This window comes from Cygnus atratus, chromosome 27 (assembly GCF_013377495.2).
Source record: "Cygnus atratus isolate AKBS03 ecotype Queensland, Australia chromosome 27, CAtr_DNAZoo_HiC_assembly, whole genome shotgun sequence".
In the NCBI taxonomy this organism is placed as follows: domain Eukaryota; kingdom Metazoa; phylum Chordata; class Aves; order Anseriformes; family Anatidae; genus Cygnus; species Cygnus atratus.
In genome coordinates this window covers 3,995,308-4,019,602 of record NC_066388.1, presented here as the reverse complement: position 1 = coordinate 4,019,602, position 24,295 = coordinate 3,995,308, and the positions used below count along the sequence as shown (strand labels likewise).

General features: G+C 43.6%; 1 protein-coding gene across 1 annotated transcript in view; it reads left to right on the top strand.

Moving 5' to 3' along the window:
- Nucleotides 1–5,157: 5,157 nt before the first annotated feature.
- Nucleotides 5,158–24,295, top strand: part of LRRTM4 (leucine rich repeat transmembrane neuronal 4) — a gene marked incomplete at its 5' end in the record, with an annotated part of 203,391 nt that continues 184,253 nt past the window's right edge. The window contains one exon of the mRNA XM_035562779.2: nucleotides 5,158–6,705. Within this exon, the coding sequence (XP_035418672.1) occupies nucleotides 5,158–6,705 (1,548 nt within the window). The remainder of the gene's footprint in view (nucleotides 6,706–24,295) is intronic.

The following is a 24,295-nucleotide window of genomic DNA, read 5'->3' as shown; positions in this document are numbered from 1 at the left end:
TGTTCCACTCACCGCTCCAAAGAAACAGAACAAAACCACAAACGGGCATTTTCATCCTCCTTTCCTTGATGAGGTTTGCTTTTTTTTTTTTTCTCCAGAACCACCTATTTAGACTGATTGCAAGTTTCCCATCTTTTTTCTTCTTTGTCAAATGTTTTTTTTTTAAATGTAAAAACAAAACAAAACAAAAAACCAACCAACCAAAAAAACCCCACAAGCAACCAACCAACCCCCTTTATGTTGTTGAGTGAAAGCTCACTTGTTTTTTTGATTACCTACAGTATCAAAGCTTTCTGTTTTAGAATTCATATTTTCAGTTACAGTATCAGAAGACTTCTGCGAAACTAAAATTATTTAAAACTTTTTGTAGAAACATGGTTTTTTTTGAGCCTCAATAAGTGCATAACAGCAGGACAGCTTGTGACAACGCTGCTTCAGCTCCTGCGAGATCAAAGGATCCAGGAAAAGACATCCCCTGGAAATCTGCACGGTTGCTTTAGACATCACTCCTCAGGTCGGTCTGTGATCTGGCAGAGTTTCAAATGGACTCTTCCTGGAGAATTATCAACACGAGGTATAATAGCTGCACACTTCAGCTTTTACCTTTATTAGGAAATTGTATCATGAATAAATATGAATGTTAGCTATAGTGGTACTGACCGTAATGCAGAGGTAGTTAATACAGATCTGGAAAAAGTCCTTTTGATATCATTTATGGTAATGAAGTTCTGAACCTTGTTTGAGGAAGGTGTGAGCATAGCTGGCCACTTCGGAGTAAAAACAGGGATTAATTAGATTTTTCTTATTCAAATCTGGCTCCGATCTGCAGATAGCAACAAATTCTCATAATTGGACAAACAAAAAAGTTTTACAAAACAAAAAACTTTATTCAGAAGTTTCAAGATGTCACAGTCTGGATGCAGACAGAGGGGAAAAAGAGTTGGCTTCTTTTTTTTTTTTTTTGTGGATTGATTTTTTTTATTTTTAAATGGAGTTTGACTACTTTGCCCATTCTGTGTCCCAGCCTGTTTGCTCCTGCGGGGGGCAAGGTGCTGGGGCTGGGCAGTGGTGAGTTGGGATAGTGGTGGCAATAGGGTCGCATGGAACTGAAACAGAGGAGCTCCGAATCTGCCCTTGAGTTTTATGGAATTTCATTTTTGTTGTGTTAACTTGGAAGAAGCAGTACAAGTGCACGGAAATGTCAAGCGATACGGGCTGTAAAACGCTGGGCAGGATGCTGTTCAGTGAAAAGGGGCAATTTTTTAAAAATGAATAACGCAGTGTCAGTTCATGACAGACTTTATTAAGAAAATAAATAAAATAAATCCACCATTTTGGTATCCAAACTCCAGGACAGAGGGAGCAGACTGCGCAAGGAAATAAGCTTTAGGAGCCCAGGTTACAAGTGTTAGGGCACAGCACAGTGCTGCCTTGGGATGCTTGAGCTGCCTTGGAAACCCCAAACAGCACGTGTGTGTTTGCGGGGCCTCCGCCGGGGCGAATATTCACTGCTGCTGCTGGTTAACGGGGTAATGAGAGGCTCCGTGGTGCTGCTCTGGCTCCAAATCCCTCTGACATCTTCCTGTCGAACCGAGGGAGAATGAATTCAAGCCCTGGTAAGCCTGCCAGATGCACAGCAGAAGGTGAAACGCCGTGGAAGTGGCACAGCCCGGATCTCACCGCACGGGCTGGGGCTGAAGCCTGCCGAAACCCAGACAGGCGTGAGGAGTCCCTGCCTGGGAGCCGGAGGGGCTGGGGAGAAGGGGGATTTATAAGAGAAAAGGTGGCATAGTTCTGCATCTTCAGCTCTGCAGTACTCACAAACTTGGTGTTTTTCTGACCAAAAAAAAAAAAAAAAAAGCACTTGGATTAAAAAAGGAAAAGCAAGCTGCTTTCGGTATGTTTACAGTCAGATGTGGTGCGTGTAATTAAGTTTCTTCTCTGTGAATGATCAGTTTGGGCATTTCCTGACCCCCCTTCCTTTAACATGACTTTCACTTTTAATCTGCAGACATCCCTGTTCCTGTTCTCACCCCGTGAATGCAGGAAAACAAAAACAGTTCAGAATTTGCCGAAGACAAATATTCAGGTCAGGTGGATTAGGAAAAGATCAGGTTGCCGACTACCCAGGGACCAGGTGTTTTGTTCAGTCTTTTACACCCGTCGCGAGAAAATCCCCCAGATAAACATTTAATAATCTGGGGAAAGGCGAAAGGGTCCAGGGAGGGATGACAGTGGGCAAGGCAATGCTGTGTCTTTAATTTTCTTTTCTGAAGGGAGAAAGTCTGCATAGCAATGACAGGAGCACTTGTTCATGCCTTTAATGTGTGATCTGTTTTCTCCAGTGGAGGGCACTCAGTGTATCACAAACTAGAACATTAGCACCAACAAGCTCCAAAGCATCATCACTCTCTGGAAAGCCTTCTGAATTAGACAAGAGCTGCCTCTCAGCACAGCTACAAAACACTTTAAACCTGACCAGCTAAATGGAGAAACCTTGCCTGCGTAGCTTTTAAACCGGGCTCTCCCCCAGCACGGGAGGCCTGCCTGCTCCGGGAGCTGGGAAGCCGGAGGATGGATCGCTGTGGCTGGGAATGGCAAAAGGCAGCAGAATGAGAGATGCTAGGTACCGGCAAAGATTTTTTGCTTTCTTCCCCAGAAGTTGCTTTACCTTCGCGGTGAGCTCTAGCTTTGACTTGCAGATTGCCACTTAACGCTGCTGCTTCTCTGATGACTTACACAATGGCTCTCAGAGCTTAGAGTCCCTCCCTACCCCCCCCTCCCAGACTCCCCCCCATCCTTCGTCCTGTCTTCCCCACCCCCAGCCCCTTCCCTCTCCTTTCCCTTCCTCATCCCCAAAATTCTTGCTTGTCCTCTCTAGGGAACTTTGTGTGGGTTACTGGCATGCACGCTGGATGGCGGTGATGTGAGTGGCAACCGTGCTGTGACATGAAGATGCTGCTGGTTTAAGGCAAAAGAGACCGGTTTGAAAAAGAGAGAGGCAAAGGGAAGGCAAAAAGGGAAGAGAGAGAAGAAAACAGCTGGAGAGAGGAAAAGGAGGGCATTTGTTGATGACAAAAGGATGGGTAAGTGAACTTTTCTTGTTTGTTTGCTAGCACAGCTGCAGCTGTATGGTATATTTTTCAGTTGGATTATTAGCTCTTCAAGAGAGGAAAACAGCCTAAACAGCAGCAGTGCGTTCCTTTGCCAGGTGACTCACTGTACTTGCTATTGTATTTTTAGATCATGTATCCCCCCCCCCCCCAACACACCTTTCCTCCTGCAGTGGTTTTATATGTAATTAATCTGTAAATGCATGCACGGAGTTAAGGGCTGTGGAGAGTGCGTTGGCTGTCTGTGCAACCCACCCACACACCTGCAGACACACAGAGAAGTACATACATGCATGAGGCACGCTCACACCAAATTCCTCCTGGCTTTATATTCATATTCGATGAGCCTGTAGCGGCATTATTCAGGCTGTCAGAAAGGGCTGTTAACACTTTGCAGTATGTGGGAAGCAGAAGGGAGGGGGGGATTTTGTTGTATAGGTGGTTCTGAAAAGGCTCATTTGGTCTTTGAAAAGATACCCCTAATATTGCTGCTGGATTTCCAGCAGTCATTTGCCAGTCTTATTTTTTCAAGTGTGACAGGTTTATTCCCCTCCCTCCTTCCCCCCAACCCCCAAGTCTGTAACAGCAAGAACATGTTTCTAGCTGGCTGCTGCTGCTGGCACACAGGCAGTAGCAAAAAATGACAATTTAAATAAAAAATCTGACCATTAAAGTGAATGGCAGAGTCACATAGTCAGGGACATTTTAGATTAGGAATTACTTTGTAGATTGCCCATTGGTTTAAAATCGGATTAAATAACTGCAGCAAAAAAAAAAAAAAGGATGGTTTTGCAACAAATAATAAAGTAATTATTTATCAAGGAGATCCCAGCCCTTAAAATATTTCCTGTTGGAAAAATGCATCTTAATTCCTAGCAAGACTGCAACTCTGGACAGAGGCATCAGCCCTCAAATCACTGCAGGCTAAGGAAAGCGTGCGTATGTGTTGGATTTTCTGACAGCCCCCCACAACCCCATTCGTAATTATTCAGGGAATGTAGAAAATATCACTGTGGTCATGCAACAGCGTTGGTACTACATGAGAATTTTGACATCTGAAATGCAAAAATCTTAAAATCAATAGAGCTGTGGAAGAGCCGAAATCCAAATATACCCCTTTAAACTTTCTGTGTTTTGCTGCTCTTAAGACAGTGTTTATATGTAAGTATTTGTATGTATATTTTCACAGAGGATATGCAATAGATGTATAGCCAGAACAGTAAATGTGTAGGTATTCACAGCTACATGTAGATAACTTCACATCAATATGTGTTAAGGCTAAGACTCCTTCTAAAGAAATGTCGTCTAACGTTATCTTGGTATTCAGGTCCCATGCTAGCATTATATAGTATACTTCCCTCTATGTTTGAACTTTTCCTGTACATCTCTATATATTTTAGGTATGTGAAAATAATGAGCAACTTAAACCTAGTCTTAAAAAAAATGACTTAGTGCAAAAAGTAGAGCCTTTACTTTTTAATTTTACAATAAATACATATTTTAAAGATGGATTGAACTTTATTATAAGTAAATTTCTCACTTCTTGCAGAAATTTTTGGAGAAATTGAACTTGCAATTGCTTTTATCAAGGAACATATTTAGCACCACGTAAATAGCAGAAGCTTTGGCTCATTTCCTTTCCAGCACTATGGAGCATTCAGCACAGTGACTTGACAAATATGTTTATTGTTAAAACCTCAGCATCTAGTGATAAGGATATAGCAGCAACATTGAGAGATGATGTACAGGAGAAAAGCGAATAGAAAACAGGCTCTTGGTCCTTCTAAGGGATCATAAATCACACAAAAGTAATTGAATAACACGAGCAGGACTGGTGATGGTGCAGGTAGGAGAGATGGCAAGCCAGAAACTCAAAGGACAGGCATTTATACAACAAAAAGTGCAGGACTGGATGCAAACAGGTTGTCCTCCAAATCCACTGCTTCGCTAAAGCTTTATTAGAAACCCCATTGACGTTAGTAATCTGTTGGTGATTTATTTTAATAGCTTTACAATGCACATTTGTTTTCTTTTTAATATTGTAGGTTTCCATTTAATTAAGCAGCTGAGAGGCATGAGTGTGGTGTTAGTGCTACTTCCTATGGTGCTGTTTGTTATGCTTGCGGGGGCTCAGCGAGCTTGCCCCAAGAACTGCAGATGCGATGGCAAGATTGTGTACTGCGAATCTCACGCATTCAGAGACATCCCTCAGAATATTTCTGGAGGGTCTCAAGGCTTATCGTTACGGTACAACAGCATTCAGAAGCTTAAATCAAATCAGTTTGCGGGCCTGAATCAGCTCATATGGCTTTATCTTGACCATAATTACATCAGCTCTGTGGATGAGGATGCATTTCAGGGGATCCGCAGGCTGAAGGAATTAATTCTAAGCTCCAACAAAATTACCCATCTGCACAACAAAACGTTTCACCCAGTCCCCAACCTCCGCAACCTGGACCTCTCGTACAACAAGTTGCAGGTGTTGCAGTCCGAGCAGTTCAAGGGCCTCCGTAAACTCTTGATCTTGCATTTGCGGTCTAACTCGCTGAAGACCGTCCCGATCCGAGTTTTCCAAGATTGCCGAAACCTCGATTTTCTGGATTTGGGCTACAACCGCCTGCGGAGCTTATCCCGTAATGCTTTCGCTGGCCTTTTGAAGTTGACGGAGCTCCATTTGGAGCACAACCAGTTTTCTAAGATCAATTTTGCCCACTTCCCACGCCTCTTCAACCTTCGCTCGATTTACTTGCAGTGGAATAGGATCCGGTCTATCAGCCAAGGGTTAACGTGGACTTGGAGTTCCTTGCACAACTTGGATTTATCAGGAAATGACATTACAGGGATAGAGCCCGGGACGTTCCAGTGCCTCCCCAACCTCCAAAAGCTGAACCTGGATTCCAACAAACTCACCAACATCTCTCAGGAGACCATCAACACGTGGATCTCGCTCATCTCCATCACTCTGTCCGGAAATATGTGGGAATGTACTCGAAGCATTTGCCCTCTGTTCACTTGGCTAAAGAATTTCAAGGGAAATAAAGAGAGCACTATGATATGTGCAGGCCCTAAACATATCCAGGGCGAAAAAGTGAGCGATGCCGTGGAAACATATAATATCTGTGCTGAAATCCAGGTGGTGGTTACTGAGAGATCCTATCAGGCGCCCAAAACCCCTCAGAGACCCGTCTTTATTCCTAAACCCACCGTTTCCAAACTTGAAAGCAATCAGCCAACATCCGTGATGCCGAGCCCTTCTGCAGATCTCCCGACGCCTGCAGTGGAGCCAGAGTACGAGCACGTTTCCTTTCACAAAATAATCGCGGGGAGCGTGGCCCTCTTTCTTTCCGTGGCCATGATTTTGTTGGTTATCTACGTGTCGTGGAAGCGCTACCCAGCCAGCATGAAACAGCTCCAGCAGCACTCTCTCATGAAGAGGCGCAGGAAAAAGGCCAGAGAGTCTGAAAGGCAAATGAACTCCCCTTTACAGGAGTATTACGTGGACTACAAGCCAACAAACTCTGAGACCATGGATGTATCCGTTAATGGATCTGGGCCCTGCACGTATACCATCTCTGGCTCCAGGGAATGTGAGGTATGAACCATGATCCTCCTAAAACCATTTCAGCTGCTGGGAAGGAGAGGTAAATGTTTGAAGCTCTTGAGGTGTCTCTAAATGCTAGAAAGATGAATGAGTTGTCTTTGCTTTTGGGTTTGCTCATTATGAGAGGTTATCTCATTAAATTATAACAATCAGGGAGGTGGCGGCGATGATTTTTGAACAATTCAGACTGAAAGAATTAGATGAAGTTGAAGCAAACAACTATGATTAAGGCATCAGGAGTGTTGCTCTTCTCATTTGCTCCCATTTTATTATTAGTGACCACAAGAGTCCCATCTTTGGTGTATTGCTAGAAACAGAGGAGTTAACCTTTTCTGTTTGAAATGTAAGCAACCTCTCTAATCCAGACCCCAAGTCAAATTTTGAGGGTTTTCTGATGTATTTAGCACTAATGCCTAAGCTTTTTTGCATTTTCTGTGTGGTTCAGGAATAAACCTGGGGGCAACAGGACTGCAGCACAGCCTTGGCGTTGAGCATGTGCTTGTTTTGCTGGATAAGCACAAACATCCGTGCTTCCTCATTAGCTTTTTCTGAACTTGAGCCTTGCAAAGGCCCCAAGTTGAATGATACAGCTACAAATATCTGGGTTGAGAGAGATTTCTTACTTGTTTTAATGTATTTTAGTTGAAACTGAAGGCTTACCTTGAGACCCAACTCTGCTGGAGTCAATAATTTTACGTACTAGGCATGCAGTATTATTTTGACTTAGCAAGTAGATGGGAAATACAAATAGGAAAAGTTCCTGGTGCTTCTTTTGTCTGTTATTTTGGAAGAAAATACTGTATTTTTTCATTGCTGTATTGTCACTGGCACTTAACCTGTATGGAGGAAATGTTTTCACTTGTGAATACCGTTGCTTAAAAACACCTGATGAGGAGGGTTTGCGCGGTCCCGTTTCAGTTCTTGTTACCTAACCCTGCACGTGATGTGGTTTTAGGGGACCACGGTGGGTTTCTCTGCTCTGGTCGTGGGCATCCTACCTGAATGCATTCTCAACGTGCTTGCTGACTTTTATTCGTGTCCATTTTTACAAATTGCATGGACTGTGGTAGACGGTAGATTTTAAGCAGCTTCTTTGACAGCCAGGTAGAATGAAAGATGTGAATGCCGAGCAGCGTTCAGCAGCTGCAGTTCCAGGATCCTGAGTTTTGAAAAGTGGATGTTTTGCACTTTGAGAAAATAGGGCTTCTGCAAGGCGTCCTGTGTTTGGCACCTGACGTCCCTAGCTGATCTTGGACCACAGAGCTAAGGGGAAGGAAAAAAGCAGAAGCGTGTGCTGTGGGGCTGCTGTCTCTGGAGCGGTTTTGTCTTCACAAAGAGAAAAGCACCTGTCGTACCCCTGTCGTCTCGGCCAGTATCATGTCATTGAAGGTCTGGGGTTTTCCTTTTTGGTTTGTTTTTCCTGTTAACAACACAAGTAGAAAGTAATGGATGCTAACAAAGTTCCTTGGAATTTTCTCTGGCGGTCACCGGGAGCATTAATTTTACCTGAAAGGCTGTCTTTTCATCTTGCTCGCATTTAACACCACGGAAGTTTCATTAGCTGCAGTACTGCTCTGTGTGATTTACAAGATGGTTTGGAGGACAGCTGAATCCCTGTGCCTTAACTGAAAGTCCCTGTAGCAAAACCCCAATCTGTAACAGAATTTGGATCATGATTGCAGTGCACAAAAGACAAGGGATACTGTTTGGGAGACTGAAATTCAGGTAATTTGCATTATGGCAGATAAATAAAAGGGTGAAGAGTCCTACCAGGTCCAGTAACAGGTCGGTATGGCATACATTTCTTCGTGCTGATGTTGAGTGTTACACACAGCTTTAAACACAAGGGGACCCCAGCTCACCTGGTTTCCAGGTGCTACCGCAGTGCCACAGCACTTTTACCCAGCTGCTCTGTTCAGGTTAAGTTCAGCTGGTGCGCAAGTTTGCAGAGCTCGACGTGTTTTATCCCGTTTTCCTTGGGATTCTTACTTGTGGTGGAAATCCGGGAGCCTGTACTGAATGTAGCCCAGGCTGTGAGTGGGAGCACGTACCCTCTGTGTTTGCCTGGTGATTTATTACTTGTTGCCTATTAGTAGGAAGACTTCAGGAGGCAGAAAGCAGCAGATCACTGAAGATGCATGTAGCAACCGTGAGCCCCCCCCCCGAAATACTATCTTCAGCTTGGATTTAACATCCTTCGTCTCCATAGCTACAAGGTTCCACTTGTGAAAGGACAGATATGCGCTGCACAGAACTTAGAAATGGTGAGACAAAAATCCTTGGAGTATCTTCAGCAGTGGGAAGGCTTTGTTTTGGGGGGGGTGGGGGGTGGGGGAAGGAAAATGGAACATCTCATTATTAACAGTTAATTAAGCCAGATGTAGATACTTGGGGAAAAACTATTTCTTGGGGCGAGTGAGTCCTAGCACGGGCCCACCCCACTGTAGGTCTGACTTGTGAATTCATTGGGCTCAGCCTGAGGTTTCCCCCCGAAAAAGGACTGCTTAGAGAGAAACAAGTACCTGCTTACAGCATGAAAGCAGAGCCTTTTGCAGAATTCAGTGCTTATATTTTTATTGCTTTTACTCTTTTATTAATATTTTTCAAACAGTTGTCTGCTTTCATATGCTTACCTCCCCACGTACCTGTAAGCACCTTAGGCATCCAAAAGCTGTGTCTCTGGGGAAAGAAATAACAGGTTAATTCCATTTTAACCTGGGAAAGATGCCTGAGGATGCTCTTTTGTTGGAAGCTGGTGATAATGAATAGCTTCTGAGCGTGGCCTAGGGTTGTGTGGGCATGCTCATTACTTTCACAGTGCTGATTTTGGTTTTAGGCATGTCCAGCTCATCTCATGTACAACCCGCCTGCTTTCCATGGCAGAACTGGCGCTGAAACAAGATGCTTAGGCATTTCTGCAGCTGCTTTTTTTTTTATAAGACAGCTACACATGTGAGCAGGTGCTCATGGTGGTAAGTTCAGCACAGCTTCTGGGCTGCACCAAAGCCTCCCAGGTGTGCCAGGGCTGCCCTGCTTTGGGTCCTTCCATGCAGGTGTGCTTTGCGGGGCTGCCTTTGTGAGCCCGTGCTTTATGAAATATTTCTTGCACTGCGGAGGGAGAGCCAAAGTCAGGCTTGCTGTAAATGGGAGCAACTCTCTTGGCATCAGTGGGATTATAATCACTGACACCTGGCCCGTGGTATTCTATTTAGTCTATTGGCAAAGCTTTCTAAAATAACTGGATGCTTATGATTTTGGCTCTCAGCATCCAGTTTGCAGACTGCTGCTATCTCATTTTGTTACTTGCTTTGCTTGTGCAAGTGCATCTTATTCCCCCCTCTCTCTCATATTTATTTGTACATTTGCTGAACTTCTGGGAGCATAGAAAGCAATTGTATAAAGCAAGCTGTAACATTATGTATTCCATACATAGCACATGCAAAACATCTGCTTATAGCACACTGAGGTTACGTGGGGAGCAGGAGCATTGCTACAGAAATGTTCCCTTCCCTCTGCTGGGTTATTCATCTCCAGTTTCTCAGGCTGGCAGCTACAAAGCAACCAAGTGAACATCTTTTGTGTGTTAACTGAGCACACTGGATGCGAAACCCTTTGCGAGACAACTGCCACAGCCCTCATGATGTTCCTCTTTACACTTTTACTTCTGGAGGTCCAACCATACCCCAGCATTTGACAAACAAGCCCACCTGGTCTTGTACAAGCATGTGGCTGCTGTGATGCTCCTGTGTTTTTCATGGGAGTGAAAACCAGGGCAGTTGTCACTTGTATTCGTCCCCGCTAAATCAGTCGCACAAAATTATGTTTGCTTTGAATTCTGCATGCTTCCCTCTTGCCAGTGGGAAGAAATAGATTGGTAAAGGAGTCTAACATATGCAAACATATTGGGCTGCTGTTGACCTCCTCCTTTTGAGCCTAATTGAAAAGGAAATGTTGACACGCCATTGGTGTTTATTATACATGTATTAAACACCATACTGGGTTGTTTTGAACAAGATGCAAAAAGGAAGGAAAGCAAATCGTCTCCGTTGCCCAGATGCTCTTCGGTGCAAGGTTCCAGCTCTGCAGAGGCTTTCGTGGTTCTGTGACACAGCTTTGGAAGGGATGCCCAGGGGCTGAGCAGGAGCTTATGGGATGTTGGGAGAGAAAACCCTCTGTGGTTTGGCTGATTCCTTTCTTTTTTTTTTTTTTTAAGAACAGTGACAGCATTCCGTTAGCCTTAAGTTTTTATAAAGCATATTTAGCAAGGACTCCATGGCAGAGGCTTGAGTTTTGGATGGTTTGGGGTAATGGAGAAGGAAGGCGATTCCCCAGGCAGCGCATTGCAAGGAGAAGACTTCAGGAGGTGGGAACAGCCTGCTGCCCTCGTTTTAGGGCCAAAGAGGCGCAGTCATCTTTCCAGTGACTGTTTTGGAGGGCTGTAGGATGGCTGTTGTTCATTCACCTTTCTCATACCCTTTGGTGCTATGGCTCCTCCTCCTCTTTTGCGCCTCTCTGTGATTTTAAATGGACCTTGAAGTCCTGCTGCAGATGTAAACTGAAGGGGGAATCAATCTGAAGAAACTTCGTCATAAGCTCTGTTTGTGTTTGGAGAGCAAGCGAAGGCTAAGCTGCTAGGGCTTCTCCTCGGTGCAATATATCTGAAAGAAATACGTCTGAAGTGGCTCAGAGGTGAAATCTTTTAGGCACAGGACCAGTAAGAGGTTGGAGGAGGAAGTAAATTTTCAAAATGTCTCCAGGATTAGGACCAAAGACAGAAATTTGTGTTTGTTACCCTCAAAGACTTCGTTAACATTCAGAGCCTTCTGTATCCTGCTATTCTACTTAGCATTGCAAGCCTCGTGTCAGTATAGAGAAGGCTGTGCTACAGAAGCACTGGTAATGCAGTCATAAATGCACGGGGGCAAATTTTCCAGGGCTCAGCACTTGCAGAGTGTGAGATTTCCCAAAGATATTACCAAAATGACTGGCCGTATTTCCGGGAGAGCTCAGCCAGCTGCGCATCAGCAGCAATTGAGATGCTGGCTGTAAATTTGAAAAGGGAGCTGCAGGAGGATGCTGAGCGCTTCGGGAAGTCTTACACAATCCTCATTCAGGTGCCTGGGTGGGAGATGAACGGATCTAACGTTGGGTCTTGCAAGACGTGTGCTGCTGAGCTGCTGAAAGTGATGTGCTCTGATGCAATGAGAGAAATCAGTGGCAGAGGAAGCTGAACCCCCATCTCCCAGGTTTTCACAGGCATGGGACTTCCCTTAGCAGGTTTCAGCCATTGCATTTGCTCCACTACGGCTCAGCCAGAGGCTGGCAGCTAATGACTGAACTCTGAAATTGCACCGAGGGCTCATTACAGCAGCCCTGGGCTGGGAGGGTAACCAGCAGGACAGCATCCTCCTGCCTCTCCCCACCTCTTCTGCTCCCCTTTCTTTGTCCATACGCTAGAAACTTTGCCATTTGTGTTATGCACAGCGAGGACTGGTGGAACGGAGAGGATGCTGCGCTGTGAAAGCTTTGTACGAGAGCAGAAAATATTTGTATTCCTTTTATAACCATTGCTCAGGCCCCGTGAAGGATTCCTGCGTTGCTGGAATTGTGACAGATGCAGTTTGCCCTCTCCATCTCTCTCCTTCTTTTCTCTCACCCCTGCGTCTGCTCCAGCTCTGTGATGTGCTGCCAGTATTTTAAGGAGGGGGAAAAAAAAAAATCCATTTTAGCCCATTATGTGCTTCGGTTCAGGAGGGAGAACGCTAACAGAAATAGGGAGAAATCTGTCTAACCTATTCATTTGTTTCTTCTTTTAAACGTGTGCGCACACAAAGATCTCACTTTAAAGGAGGCAAACAACCTTATTAGTAAGTACCTCGCTGCTGGAAACGTTCCTCAAACTCTTCTCCAGAACAATAGGGTTGACCTGATTCTTGGTATTAAGGCTGTCACCTTACAGATCCTGCTCGGGACCGCATGGAGCTGCTCCACGCTCCGCACGCGCTGCTTTACTCCGCTTTTTGGCAGGGATGCTCCTGGACACAAACTCCTGGCAGACGGTGAGACCCTGGTAGGAGGGAGCCGCACTTCTCCAAGCGCTGAGAGCATGGCTCAGGTCTCAGCTGCGCAGGTGTGGGGTTTCCACCGAGATGGCCTTCCCGGTTCTTCCAGGAGGGGACGTGCTGCTAGCAAGAGCTGCTCGGCGTGCGGAAGCGGGCAGCCCTCTCCGTGCCATCCTTGCTGTAAACATCATGACGCGAAAAATTCCTGCGTGGTTGGTGTTCAGGCATTTCAAGGCAGGTATTTTGGGGACCGAATGCAGATGGGCTGCAGCAGTAAACAGGTTTGACACTCCTTAGGTTTTAGCATACCTGCCTGGTGTACAGCCAAATAAGCTTAGGTTGCTTGTAGATTTCTCTGTCTACAAAAAAAGATGATGACTGGATCAGTGGTAGGGATTTCCTGGGGGTTGTTGCCTCTGCACCGAGCTGCAGATTCCAGCCCTGTTAGAAGCCAGAGGATGCTGTGGAAGGGATGGGGCAGGAGGGGGTTAATTGTGGGAACGTTGCCTTCTTGGCCTGATGAATTGGTTTCGTCTTTGCCTTTTTAAGTCATGTAAAAGCGCAAAGGAAATAGAAAGCTCTTGCTAGTCGATGTAGCAGCCGGAGAGCTGCCATGGGCGCTCGGATGGAAATCCTTCTGCTGCAAGACTGGGGAAGGTAGGAAAGGTGAAAGGCCAGATTACAGTGACCATCTGTAAGCTCTTACCCTCCATGGCATGTTGTAGCTACAGCAAAATCAGAGAATATCTGAGTTGGAAGGGACCCACAAGGATCATCGTTTCTTAGTTCAAGTATTTTAGTTTATTATTTTAAGGGGTTCATTCGATACATCTAAATATTGTTGGTTACAACATAAGAAATTCATAGAAGCTGGCAAGCCAGAAAGTCTTTCCTTAAAAGCTCTGTGCTCCAAGGCAGTCCCTGTCAGTGGGTAACATCCTATGGCATTGTGGGGATGCGTGGACTTACCTTTTTTGTTTCCTGTACTTATGGCAAAAAAAAAAAATGTTTTGCATGATATTTTTAATCTGTAGATCTCAAAACTCATCAGATAAGTAACATTTTTCTAATTTTTAGTTTCTGCACCACGCAGATCTTATGCAACAGCTGTTTGCTGTTCAAGTTCCATTCTTTTTCTCTTCTTTCCTTTTCACTGTATTATTTGATTTCCTTTGAAATACAGAAAAGTAGAAGCAAAAATAACGTTCATGTTCTTAACCCATGGGGAAGAGTAACACGATCAGAGGTGGGGTGTTGCTGTTGTGTGCTTGTATGTGTTTGGTTTGTGTAGAGACCTGAGTATGGAAGACTGACCTTAATACATGAGTTTTGATTCCGATACTGAAATTTCTAAGTTCTTTTGCGATTTAACAATATTCAGTATTTTGTGTCTGAACATTTCAACTGCATTGCAAAAGTGCTGTATCGGGAGAAAAATTACATGATTTTGAGAAGTCAGCGTGTATTAAATCTATTGTGGGAATGTGGCATGTTCTTCATTGCAACAGGCAGAGCTTGGAAATTATGTAGTGTGCAAAGATCTTTTGATACATTCAGCACTGGGGGTGTGCGCAATGCTTCCTATTGCATACAGATATAAAAACACATTGTGGAAAAAGCAATCTTGATCTCCAGTTTTTGACAGACAATGAAAGAACCTGTTTTAAGGCAGAAGCTTCATTATTTTTGTTTCATGTAAACTTTAGTTTTCTTCATAAACAAATACACTGGCATATTGCTTTTTTTGTATGGAAGAAGTAGGCTTTCCCTGTATGTTCCTTGTAGTTTAATCCAGTTAAGAAGGAAGCAGTAACGACGTGAAAGATGGTAATCTCAGTGTGGTGCTAGTGTTATTACTTATGACTATTGGTGTTTGAGTAGCAGCTGACAACCCTCACGTTCAATCACCGTATGAAAATAGCGAAGGAATCAATCTGTGCAGGGAAGAATAGGATGCAGTGGGTGATCCGGATAAGTATGGCACAGAAAGTGGAAACGGAGACCTGAAGAGCAGTTTACTTTCAGGGATGAGTTGACCAGTGAGGACTGAGATCCTGGCTTTAAGAAACCTCGGAAAATATCCTATCTAGTGGATGACTCCAGCTCTCAGTCTTGTGTAGGAAAAAGGCCGTTCTGCTCCAGATAAAACTCTCCCCTGGGCATCAGGCCAGGGAAGGACCTACTTGTCACTGAGAGGAAGCGTCAAGGTCTCCGTGGGAAGGTCAGCCTCACTCTTAGTGCCTTGCACCCTCATGCATCCTAACTCCACTTTTTTTCAAACTTTTCTAATGCGTACAGTGTCTTTGATGAATGGACTTGGGTTGTGTGGCTTTGCTCATTTTCAAACTCAGTTCTCGTATAAAAAATCAGCTCTCCCTCTGTGTGATGGCCTCTGAAACCCCAGATGATTCTTCACTGCTCTCATCTTTCGCTAACACATCCATTTGGATTATCTTTGTGTCATGATGGATGCTTTAAAAGGAACCAACAAGGCCATCAAATTCTTGCCCTGGTTCAACTAGCATTTGTTAATGTTCTAAATCATCTTGGGCCTGAAATGTGCTACTTCTTAAATTTAGAACGATGTGATTGCCTGAAGCCTCTCCATGTGTTAATTAAATCATCGTAATTGTGGTTTCTTGAGACTGACAGGTTATAAATAGTTTTTCTTTCCCCCCTCCTGCGGTAATTTGGTATGAATGACAGGCAAAACCACTATTGTTCAAACTGTACATCTGACACTGGCCTTCCCATTCAGACTCCATTTCTTTGCTATTATTTGATTGTCCTGAAATAATCGACAGTGTCATTCTTAAAGGCTAGTTAATTACCATGTACTTTTCACATTATGTGGAGATGAGAGAAATGATTTTTCTGGGTCATCATTATCCATTTAATTTAACAGAACGTTATTAAGGAGGACTGGAGGTCGGGACAGATGGTCGGTGCCTGTATGTAGACACATGCACAAACATACATATGTAAAGAACAAGTCCTAGGACGTTTTAATTACAATCTCATTTCCATGTATTATGTCTCATCAAAGATTTTGTGGAACTAGAGGTCTCTGTGTTCTCAGCATAGTTTCCTCTATTGCTCCCAAGTGGTAGCCCTTCCCTTGAGGAGGGCCATAATTGCCGTGCTGTAACTGCCAACAGACAGAACAACTTAATAATACTACAGATTGTTTGGTAACAAATTCAGATTAAAGTCCTTCTCATCCTTGTTCCTAAAAAGGAAGGAGAGCCACAAGTGGTGTAGTGGAGCAAGAATTTGTGCAAAGCTGTTTCCTCAGCCTTTGCTCTCCCCCGGTTTGAGCGCAGCTCTCTCTCAGGTGTGTGCGAACGAGGGAGAAACGATGTTAGTGGGAACATCCTCAAGTCTGCATTATGCACTGTCCAGTTATGCATTGCTCCCATTTAATATAGCTCTGCACACTGAAATTTACTCTGTTTATAGCTCTAATTCATGGAAGAACCTCGGGCTAAATCTTTGTCTGCTCCTCTGGATCCTTCCTGCTCTTCCAATTATACAACGAAACCTTCCCACTTCATTACTTGAACTGTGGAGTATAGACACGTGTCGTGCTGACTGGCATGATTCAGAGTGAAATAAGATGTGAGAATATAAAGGGGAGAGCTCAGCCTTGCCTTCCAAGGCTGGAGGATGCCCTCACGAGCTTGGCAGGCGGAGTGAGATCCACCAGCCTGACCGGGGGCCTCAGGAATCAGGGACCGTTCTCAGCTCCGCCGGTAATTTATCGTGTGAGCATTGCAAACTGTCAAAAAAGGAAAAGAAAGCAAGGTCATGTTGACTTTCATTAGAATTTAAGCAGTGAAACCAATCCTTAAATCTTTGAAAATTTCGCCTGTTTGTCTCATAGGCTTTGCCCTCCCATCTGCTTCCACCGAGGCTGGCAGGGGAGGATTGCCTCTTGCTCTCTCCCTGCTCGGTGGCTCGCGGAGCAGGGCTGGGGCTTGAGCTGCTACTTCAGCTCGAAAGAAGAAAGGTATTGTCGGGAGCCTTAAGGGACTCCTACTGAGTCTGTTTTGTTCCTGCTATAAAAGCCTGTCTGAAGTGGTCTGCTTTGTGTTGGTGTGGTATTAGCACATGCCTATTTAGTTCTTTTAAAATGTCTATACTATATTCAGATGCAACAGAGACTTACTCACAGCTACTCAGGTGCTCCCTTGTCCCAGTAGTTTTCTGCAGCGTGGTGAAATTGCATGATTTTAATGTAAATTTCCGATCCATTTCTTTTCCCAGCATTATCATTTTCTTTTCCCTGTCTAAATCATATGTTAGGCTTCTGGCTTAAAAAGCCACATCAGTGTCACAGGCAAAGTGGAAGGGGGAAACGAAGGCAGTTTGTGGGGTTTTGCATTTGGAACACGAATCGCACAAATCAGAAAAGGAAGTGACCTACGGGCAATTTGGAATTATTTGAAGTTTTTATTTGAAAACAAAATCTATGGGTACTCTCTTTGCCTACCTTTATTTGTGGAATATATTAAGAGTCCCAGTGTGCATGAAGCCTCGGCAATCTGAGGAATTGATTAACCTTTTTCTGTTTATGATTACTTCCCAAACATTTATTATATTAGCTCTTAGAAACAAGGTCTAGACTTCTTTGTTTAGGTCTCTAACAGACAAAGGACTGCAATTAACACTGCTTCAGTGAGTTTTCCGTGTAGGTTTTAAATAAAAAGTATACCTAGCGGATTTGCTATTTCCCATATCTGTTGAAGATTGAAGGGGAGGTGTTATATGCTGATGCACATCAAAAAAATTAGAGTCAAAGAGGCTGTTAGCCACCTGATTTGCCTTGTTGTATATCAAGGGCCAAAGAACCATCGGGAAACTGAAGTGGTTGTAAAACCAGGAGCTTGTTTCGACTAAAAAGTGCCTCCACAAAAGTTGCATGGAGACTTAGAGAGAAGACTCCTCCTCTCTAATACTTTGTTCCAAAGGTTAATAACCTTCGCAGTGAAAAATAGCTGCTCAGCTGTTAAAATCATTCCTTTCCTCCTCAAAGAAATTAAGCTCATCTGAGAGGAAGAAGTATCTGATATTTAAAATGTCACTCAGGATGTCCGAACACAATATCTAGCCTACTGAAGAGAGGCTACAAACAAAACCACAAAAAAACACATGGAAATTCCATCTCCTCTTCCCTTCATCCCGGTTTTCACGAGGTCTCCAGCTGCTCATCTCTAACTCCTGATCCTGCCGTGCTCTCCTGGAGCTCGCCGGGGGTGCTTTGCAAAGGGACTCTCAGTTCCCCTGTGCCTCGACCTGCAGGGGCCTGCTAGCAGAAACTCCGTGACATGTCCATATTTATTTCCAGGAAACAATGATACAAACCTCGAGGTAATGGCATTAAAATTGTAGTTTATCACACTATGAGATATCTTTTAAGGTGCATCGCGAGAGCAGCACAGTAAGTTTACATTCACTTGGAAGTCACAGAGCTCACCATCATGTTGCTCTGGTTTAAGACTGACTTCTGAAAGCTGGTTCCTTTATTACCCAGTGTAATGACTGTGGATCTGCTGTCATACTCTGAAGTTGGGCCTTTTTAACTTGTTTGCTTTAAAAAGCCTGAAGAAAATACCTGTTTTTTTTTTTTTTTTTTTTTTTTCTCTCCCCAACGATTGTGTGGTGCTAGCCTTGACTCTGTGGAATATTACTGTTTTGGTTTTGATAAACCATACTTCAATGGGGATATGATTGCTGATGATTTGTTCAGGTAGCTCCATCCCCATAAGAAGACGGGCTCAAGCCGGATAGATCTCATTCTAGAATGACTGTCATCAAGAGCTTCTGTAACTAAAGGATTTTGGTAGTTGAGCTGCGGCAAAAATGAAGGCATTTGTCAACGATTCCAAGTCTGTCCTGTTCTGCAAAAGTAACAAATGTTCCGCTTACAGGTAATTAATTAAAAATCATTAATGAGTCCAGGAGTCCAAGAATTTTTTATCATGAGTTTAATGGAAGGAGTTTTCACTCTCCACTATTAATTTGGCATGATAAACTGCTGAAGATAGATTCACAGTTGACGTCGGAAGAATTTACGGAAGGCTTACTGGAGCTAGCTCAGCTCTCGGTTATTTCTGCAGCTGAGAATAACCGAAATGCCATGCAGGAACCAGCCATGGGTAAAGCGATCCTGTTGTACTTCGGAGCTGTTCCTGTGCCCAGATCTTTCTCCTTGCCTCAGTTCATCGCACTGTGCTCTCCTTCAAGCATGCGTCTTCACACCTCCTACCTCGCTCTCAGCATTGCCGGAATTATATCTGAATTATATCTGAAGTATTGGGAGGTACTTCTCAGGGGTATCTTTCTGGCTTGATTTAGAAAGCCAGGCTTAGCACTCAGCTTCCTTGGGTGTTTTTTTAAGCCTTTTTTTTTTTTAATTACTGTTTACAAGTGCTACAATCTTTATGCAGTTTCCTTTTATTTTGTATATTTGTTAACCATTCCCTCTACTTCTGTAGAGGTGCATTTCATTCAGCCTTTTTCGCTGATCACTTTGGGGCATACAAACTCAGGTCTCCCATGTTTCTGTTTCTTCGTCTGTAAGACGGGAGGAGTAAGGCTTATGTTCACTTCCTAGGTTCTTGCAGACCTTTGCAGAAGTTGAAAATTGTATTCCAAGCTTTATTCTCTTGAATTTTCGTTTTGAGTTTAATTACAGGTTGTGCCCTGAACAGTGGAGCTGGGGGGGAAGTTATTGCAGGACATCAAAAACACAGTTTTAAAGAGCATTTTCTTTCCAATAAATACTTAAAAAATAAATAAATAAATAAAACTTTACCCTTCAAAATTTGTTTTCAGGAAAAAAATAACTAGTTGGCCATATCCCTAACTCAAGAACTTCCACTTTGTTTTTTAATACTTATCTCTAAAGTTTTATCATGAATGGATGTTTCCTATGGATGCTTTCATTTCTGAATAGAAAATACTTTTTTCTCACTTCGAAACTATCAGTGACAATTTTCGTCAGGGCAGCCAAAGGTTGGAGCAGTATTTAGAATTCTCTTCGTGGTCAAGGTCCTACTTTGTGAGGTACCTTACAGACCCAGAACATTGCTTTAAAATAAATCCTTACCTGAAAGGACTTACAGTCTGTCTTTCAGTTTGCGATACAGCAGCATCACTGGGCAGAATTATCAGCACTTGAAAGGGGAAAATCTTACTCCCTTTGAAAATGCATCAGGTGAACAAATGGAAATGATTTCTCTTCATCCGTAGCAAGCAGTAACTCCCTTCCTTCATCAGGGGGATTTGCAGAAGTGTTTTAATCCTGCCTGTTTAAAAAAAATAAATGAAGCTTGTGAATCGTCCGTGCACGAGCTTTGCCCTCTGCCGAACTGTGCCCTCTGCAGTCCCTGCACAGCAGCAGCAGTCCTGCTCCGCTGGCAGCAGCTCTGACAGCAGGCCAGCATTGGGAAGGGAAAGGAAAGAAAAAGAGAGATGGATGGGAGAAGTAGGGTTAGGCAAATGGCTCAGCTTGCTGTGGTAAAGCACCTTTCTCAAGGACAGCAGGGCTTCTGGTGCCCGATTAGTAAAGGCACAGACCCGGGCTTTGAAAGCATCACTGGTAAATCTTAATGCTGTGGTTAAAGAGGGTGTTAACAGGGGGAGATATTTTACGTGGCACGTACGGGGGTTCCTTGTGTGTGTCTTAACAAAAAGCAGCAGAAGCGAAAGCTGCTGTGTGCCTTAAGTATGTGGTTATTCTGAATTCGAGATGGGGAATGCAATAAAGGCAATTCTTTAAGGCAAACAGTTCATCAGGGTGACAAATCTAGTGCTGAGGTTTGTTATTTTGCACACACAAAGTCCCTTCTTAATACAGAAGATATCCCAGTGACTTCACAAATACTGCTCTGGCCTTCAGCTGTTGATCCAGCAATCAGATATTCTGGTGATGGGAACAGCAAAGCTGCCTTCCCAGGTGGATGAAATAGGCAAAAGCCGAAGTGATGTTCACTGAAATTTTTTCAAGTCTGTAGGAAGCAGTGAAAAGAATGCCGTTGGGTTACAGGCCCGGCTATATTACCTCGTAATTCAAGAAATAATGTTGTCTGGGGACTCTGGCAGGGTTGGGATCCAGCATGAATCGCAGAGAAAGCATCGTAAGCAAAGAAGGTGAGGAGGTAAAATCTGTGCTTGGCCACATACTGACTGTGGGATAGGCCACAGCATCTCGGGGCCAGAGGCTTAGAAATGAGAACGGCCGTACAAAAATGGACTGAAAACACCGGGATTGTAAGCAGGCAGAAGGGAGAGGACCAGAGAGGCTTCCACCAACCTTCAGAGATTTCAGTAGTTTTGTGAGCCAGTCACTAAACGTGTGGTAAAATAAGACTCTTGTCTGTGTTCAGGTGGAGATTTCTTTCATTTGTTTGCTTTGTCCCACTGGCAAAATTGTCAGTAGCATCATTCTGTAGAAGCTTGATGGATCTTGACTATGGTAGTACAAGTATAGGAACTTCTTAACACCTTGTTGCGATAGTAATTCACAACTTGGGTGCAGTCTTTGCCACCTTTTAAAAGGACTGATGTCTGATGGTCAGTTGACACAGACACAGACACACAGACACAGATTTCTAGGTTGGAAGAGACCTCAAGATCATCGAGTCCAACCTCCGACCTAACACTAAGTACTCCACTAAACCATATCGCTAAGGGATATTTTGTTGGGATATTTTAAGTGTGCTGCACTTCAGGGCTGAAAGCAGCGGGCTTCCTGCCTGCTTCTCCAGCCTCCGAACCATGTCTCGTCGTAGCATCAGAGCAGTAATATTTAAGTTTTGGTGTGTGCTTATCAAGGATGTGAAGTTAAATTAGCACGTGGGTATGTTCTTTCACTGACATACTTCAAATCACACTGCTGAATTCCTCTTCAGTTACATCAAGGTGTCATTGCCAGCAAAGTCTCAAAACCCTGCGTACGGTGCGGTTCAGCACTAAATGTGTACAGTTGGTTCTTAAAAAGCTTCCCAGATTCTTGAAAGTTTGATGGCAACAAAGAAGAATTTGATCCTGACGTTTCCAAGGACCTAATCTAAGGGTTCTCCTCTTCCTTCCTCGACTTCTGCAGGAGTGGGGTTATTTTTACTTCTGTCCAATTAAATGCTTGAGCCTTTGTTTTAACCATGTGCTGCTGTCTGATAAGCTTTGTCAGGACTACAACTCTGCTGAGAGTCATACCGGGTGCTAATTCTGCTGTTTACATGCAATATATCACTGGGGGAAAGTCTCGTTGCGTTCCTAAAACAAAGGCCCTACTGTCACCTGAAGTGGGTTTCACAGCAGTTCAGGCCAAAATTACAAAGTTCTCCCTATCTAATTGCAAACATTTGAGACTTGCAAACAAAACCCTTACATGCAAGAGGAGTAATAAATACAAAGGAAAACATGTTTCAACTGAAAATGCCTTTTCCCTTTAGTTTTCTTTTTCTTTAGCATTGTTTTTACAGTTCACCTCCGGTATGGTGTAGCCAGATTTCAAACCGAATGCAGTAACTAATTAGTCACAGTGTGTGTTAAAGATACATTTGGTAAGAGGTTTAAAAAGTGCTAGTTAATCATTGATGAATTTTAAAACAGGATAAGCACATAAATAAGAGGTCGCATATGATTTCGGATAATTTATTAAAGCATGTATTAATAATTTATTAACTCTCGATAAACTATTTACAAATGCAAGCCAGATCTGAAACCCACTCAAAAGGAGCTGTAGCCATAAAACAAATAAGAAAAATAGAAAACTGGTGAGCAAACCATAAGTGATGTTCACGTTTGATCCTGAGATTTGAAGCAGAGACCCATCAGTCAGACGGTTTCTGGGGGGAAAAAGGCGTTTTGAAAAGGCAGCACCTTTCTAGAGGTCTCATTTTGGATATCCTGCATCATCCAGGACTTTTTATACACAAGGGTTGTGCGGGTTTAATTTATTGTAGTCGAGAGTCTCGCTACATTACCCCTTAGCATGGGAGAGATTGAACATTTATTTTCAAGTGTTTCCTTAATGATTGGTTGAGTTTGTGTTTAAGTGTTTCATTTAATTAGTAGCAGACGAATTTAGGGTCAGATTTTCAGGAATGCTTACTGCTTAGATTTCTCACTGGAGGATTCATGCTCCGAATACCCACCACAGTGGCTAGAGGGACTTCACGTCTGTGCAGTCAGGAAAGCCTGGAGGAGCGAAAATTTGAAACCACAAACCCAGCGCACCTGCAAGACCATCCTTCCTCTGCAAAAAGAGAAGAAACCGCGGTGACAGAACTTATTCATGTGAAGTAGCTATTGCCAAAAATGTCCCACTTGTGAATAGCCGTGTTTATAAAAAAGCAAAGGACCTGTTGTTGTGCGTGTGGGTTATGTATGGGTATGGTACTTACAGATAATGTGCACAGTTTGTTCGCTGAACTCCAGAGTCTTTACAGACCTTTCAGAAAGAGGAAAGAAAAAAATCAGCTTTTCTCTCTGTTTGTGTTTACTGAATCAATATTTATACCTTGTGATCTCATTGAAAGCTGGTGTTTATGGCTACTTTTCCCTGTGCATCAGGCTGTGGCTTTGTTTCACAACGCTGCAATATTCATTCCCTTTCAGGTAGGCACTTAAATATTTTTCTTCTCTCCCTGTGTTGATTGCTAATTATGTGGATGCAAGGTTTGCTTTGTTTCCTTTTGAGAGCATTTGCTTGGGACTATTTCATCATCATCTTTGAATCAGACAACAGCCTGAATATCAAACAGAGAGCTGTTAGAAGCTTTGCTTGCCACCTGTCTCCTTTCCAATGAGTCAGTTCTGATTCTATTTTATTTCCACTTCTTCATCCATTTGATGTTTTATCATCTGAAGCATTTCTTTTCCCCCTTCCCCCCTTCTCCTTTGGCATGTCTTTTTGCCTACCTGTGAGCCTCAGCTGATTCCTTCAAGGAAGGTCCTTGAACTTGCCAGTTTTCTTTACAGTAAGGATCCTTAGAAAAGACTGCTGCTGCCGTATTGCTGTCCATTTTTATCTTTTTTTTAAAGGCAGCTTGAAGTGATATTTCACTCTCCTTATGCTTTACAAGGCTACATTAAATTTTCTAGCAAGAAATTCACTTTATTCATAAAAAAGTTTGATGATGATTTTCCTCCCCTTTCTGCTTTTCATAGCACTAATTTATATTTATTGCTGGGGAGCGTTGCAGAGGCCCTGCTGAGTTTGACCCCCCTCTTCCTGATGCTGTATATACTTTTAGACTGCCTGCTACAGTGAATTGGCTGTCTAAACAGCCTGTAAAAATGCTGATAAATTGTAATCAAGTTGTCCCTTGGTTTTATTAAGTGCAGGGCTGTAGAGGCAAGTGCAGGCAAAGCTGTGCTTGCTTCGTGTGCTGCAAGCTGGGATGACACGGGGCAGCTCCAGAACAACAAAACCAGTGCGGTGTTGGCGTGACCTTGCAGCTGGGCTCTGGAGCAGCGTGCCCTGGGCTCGGATGCCTTCCCGCATCCCT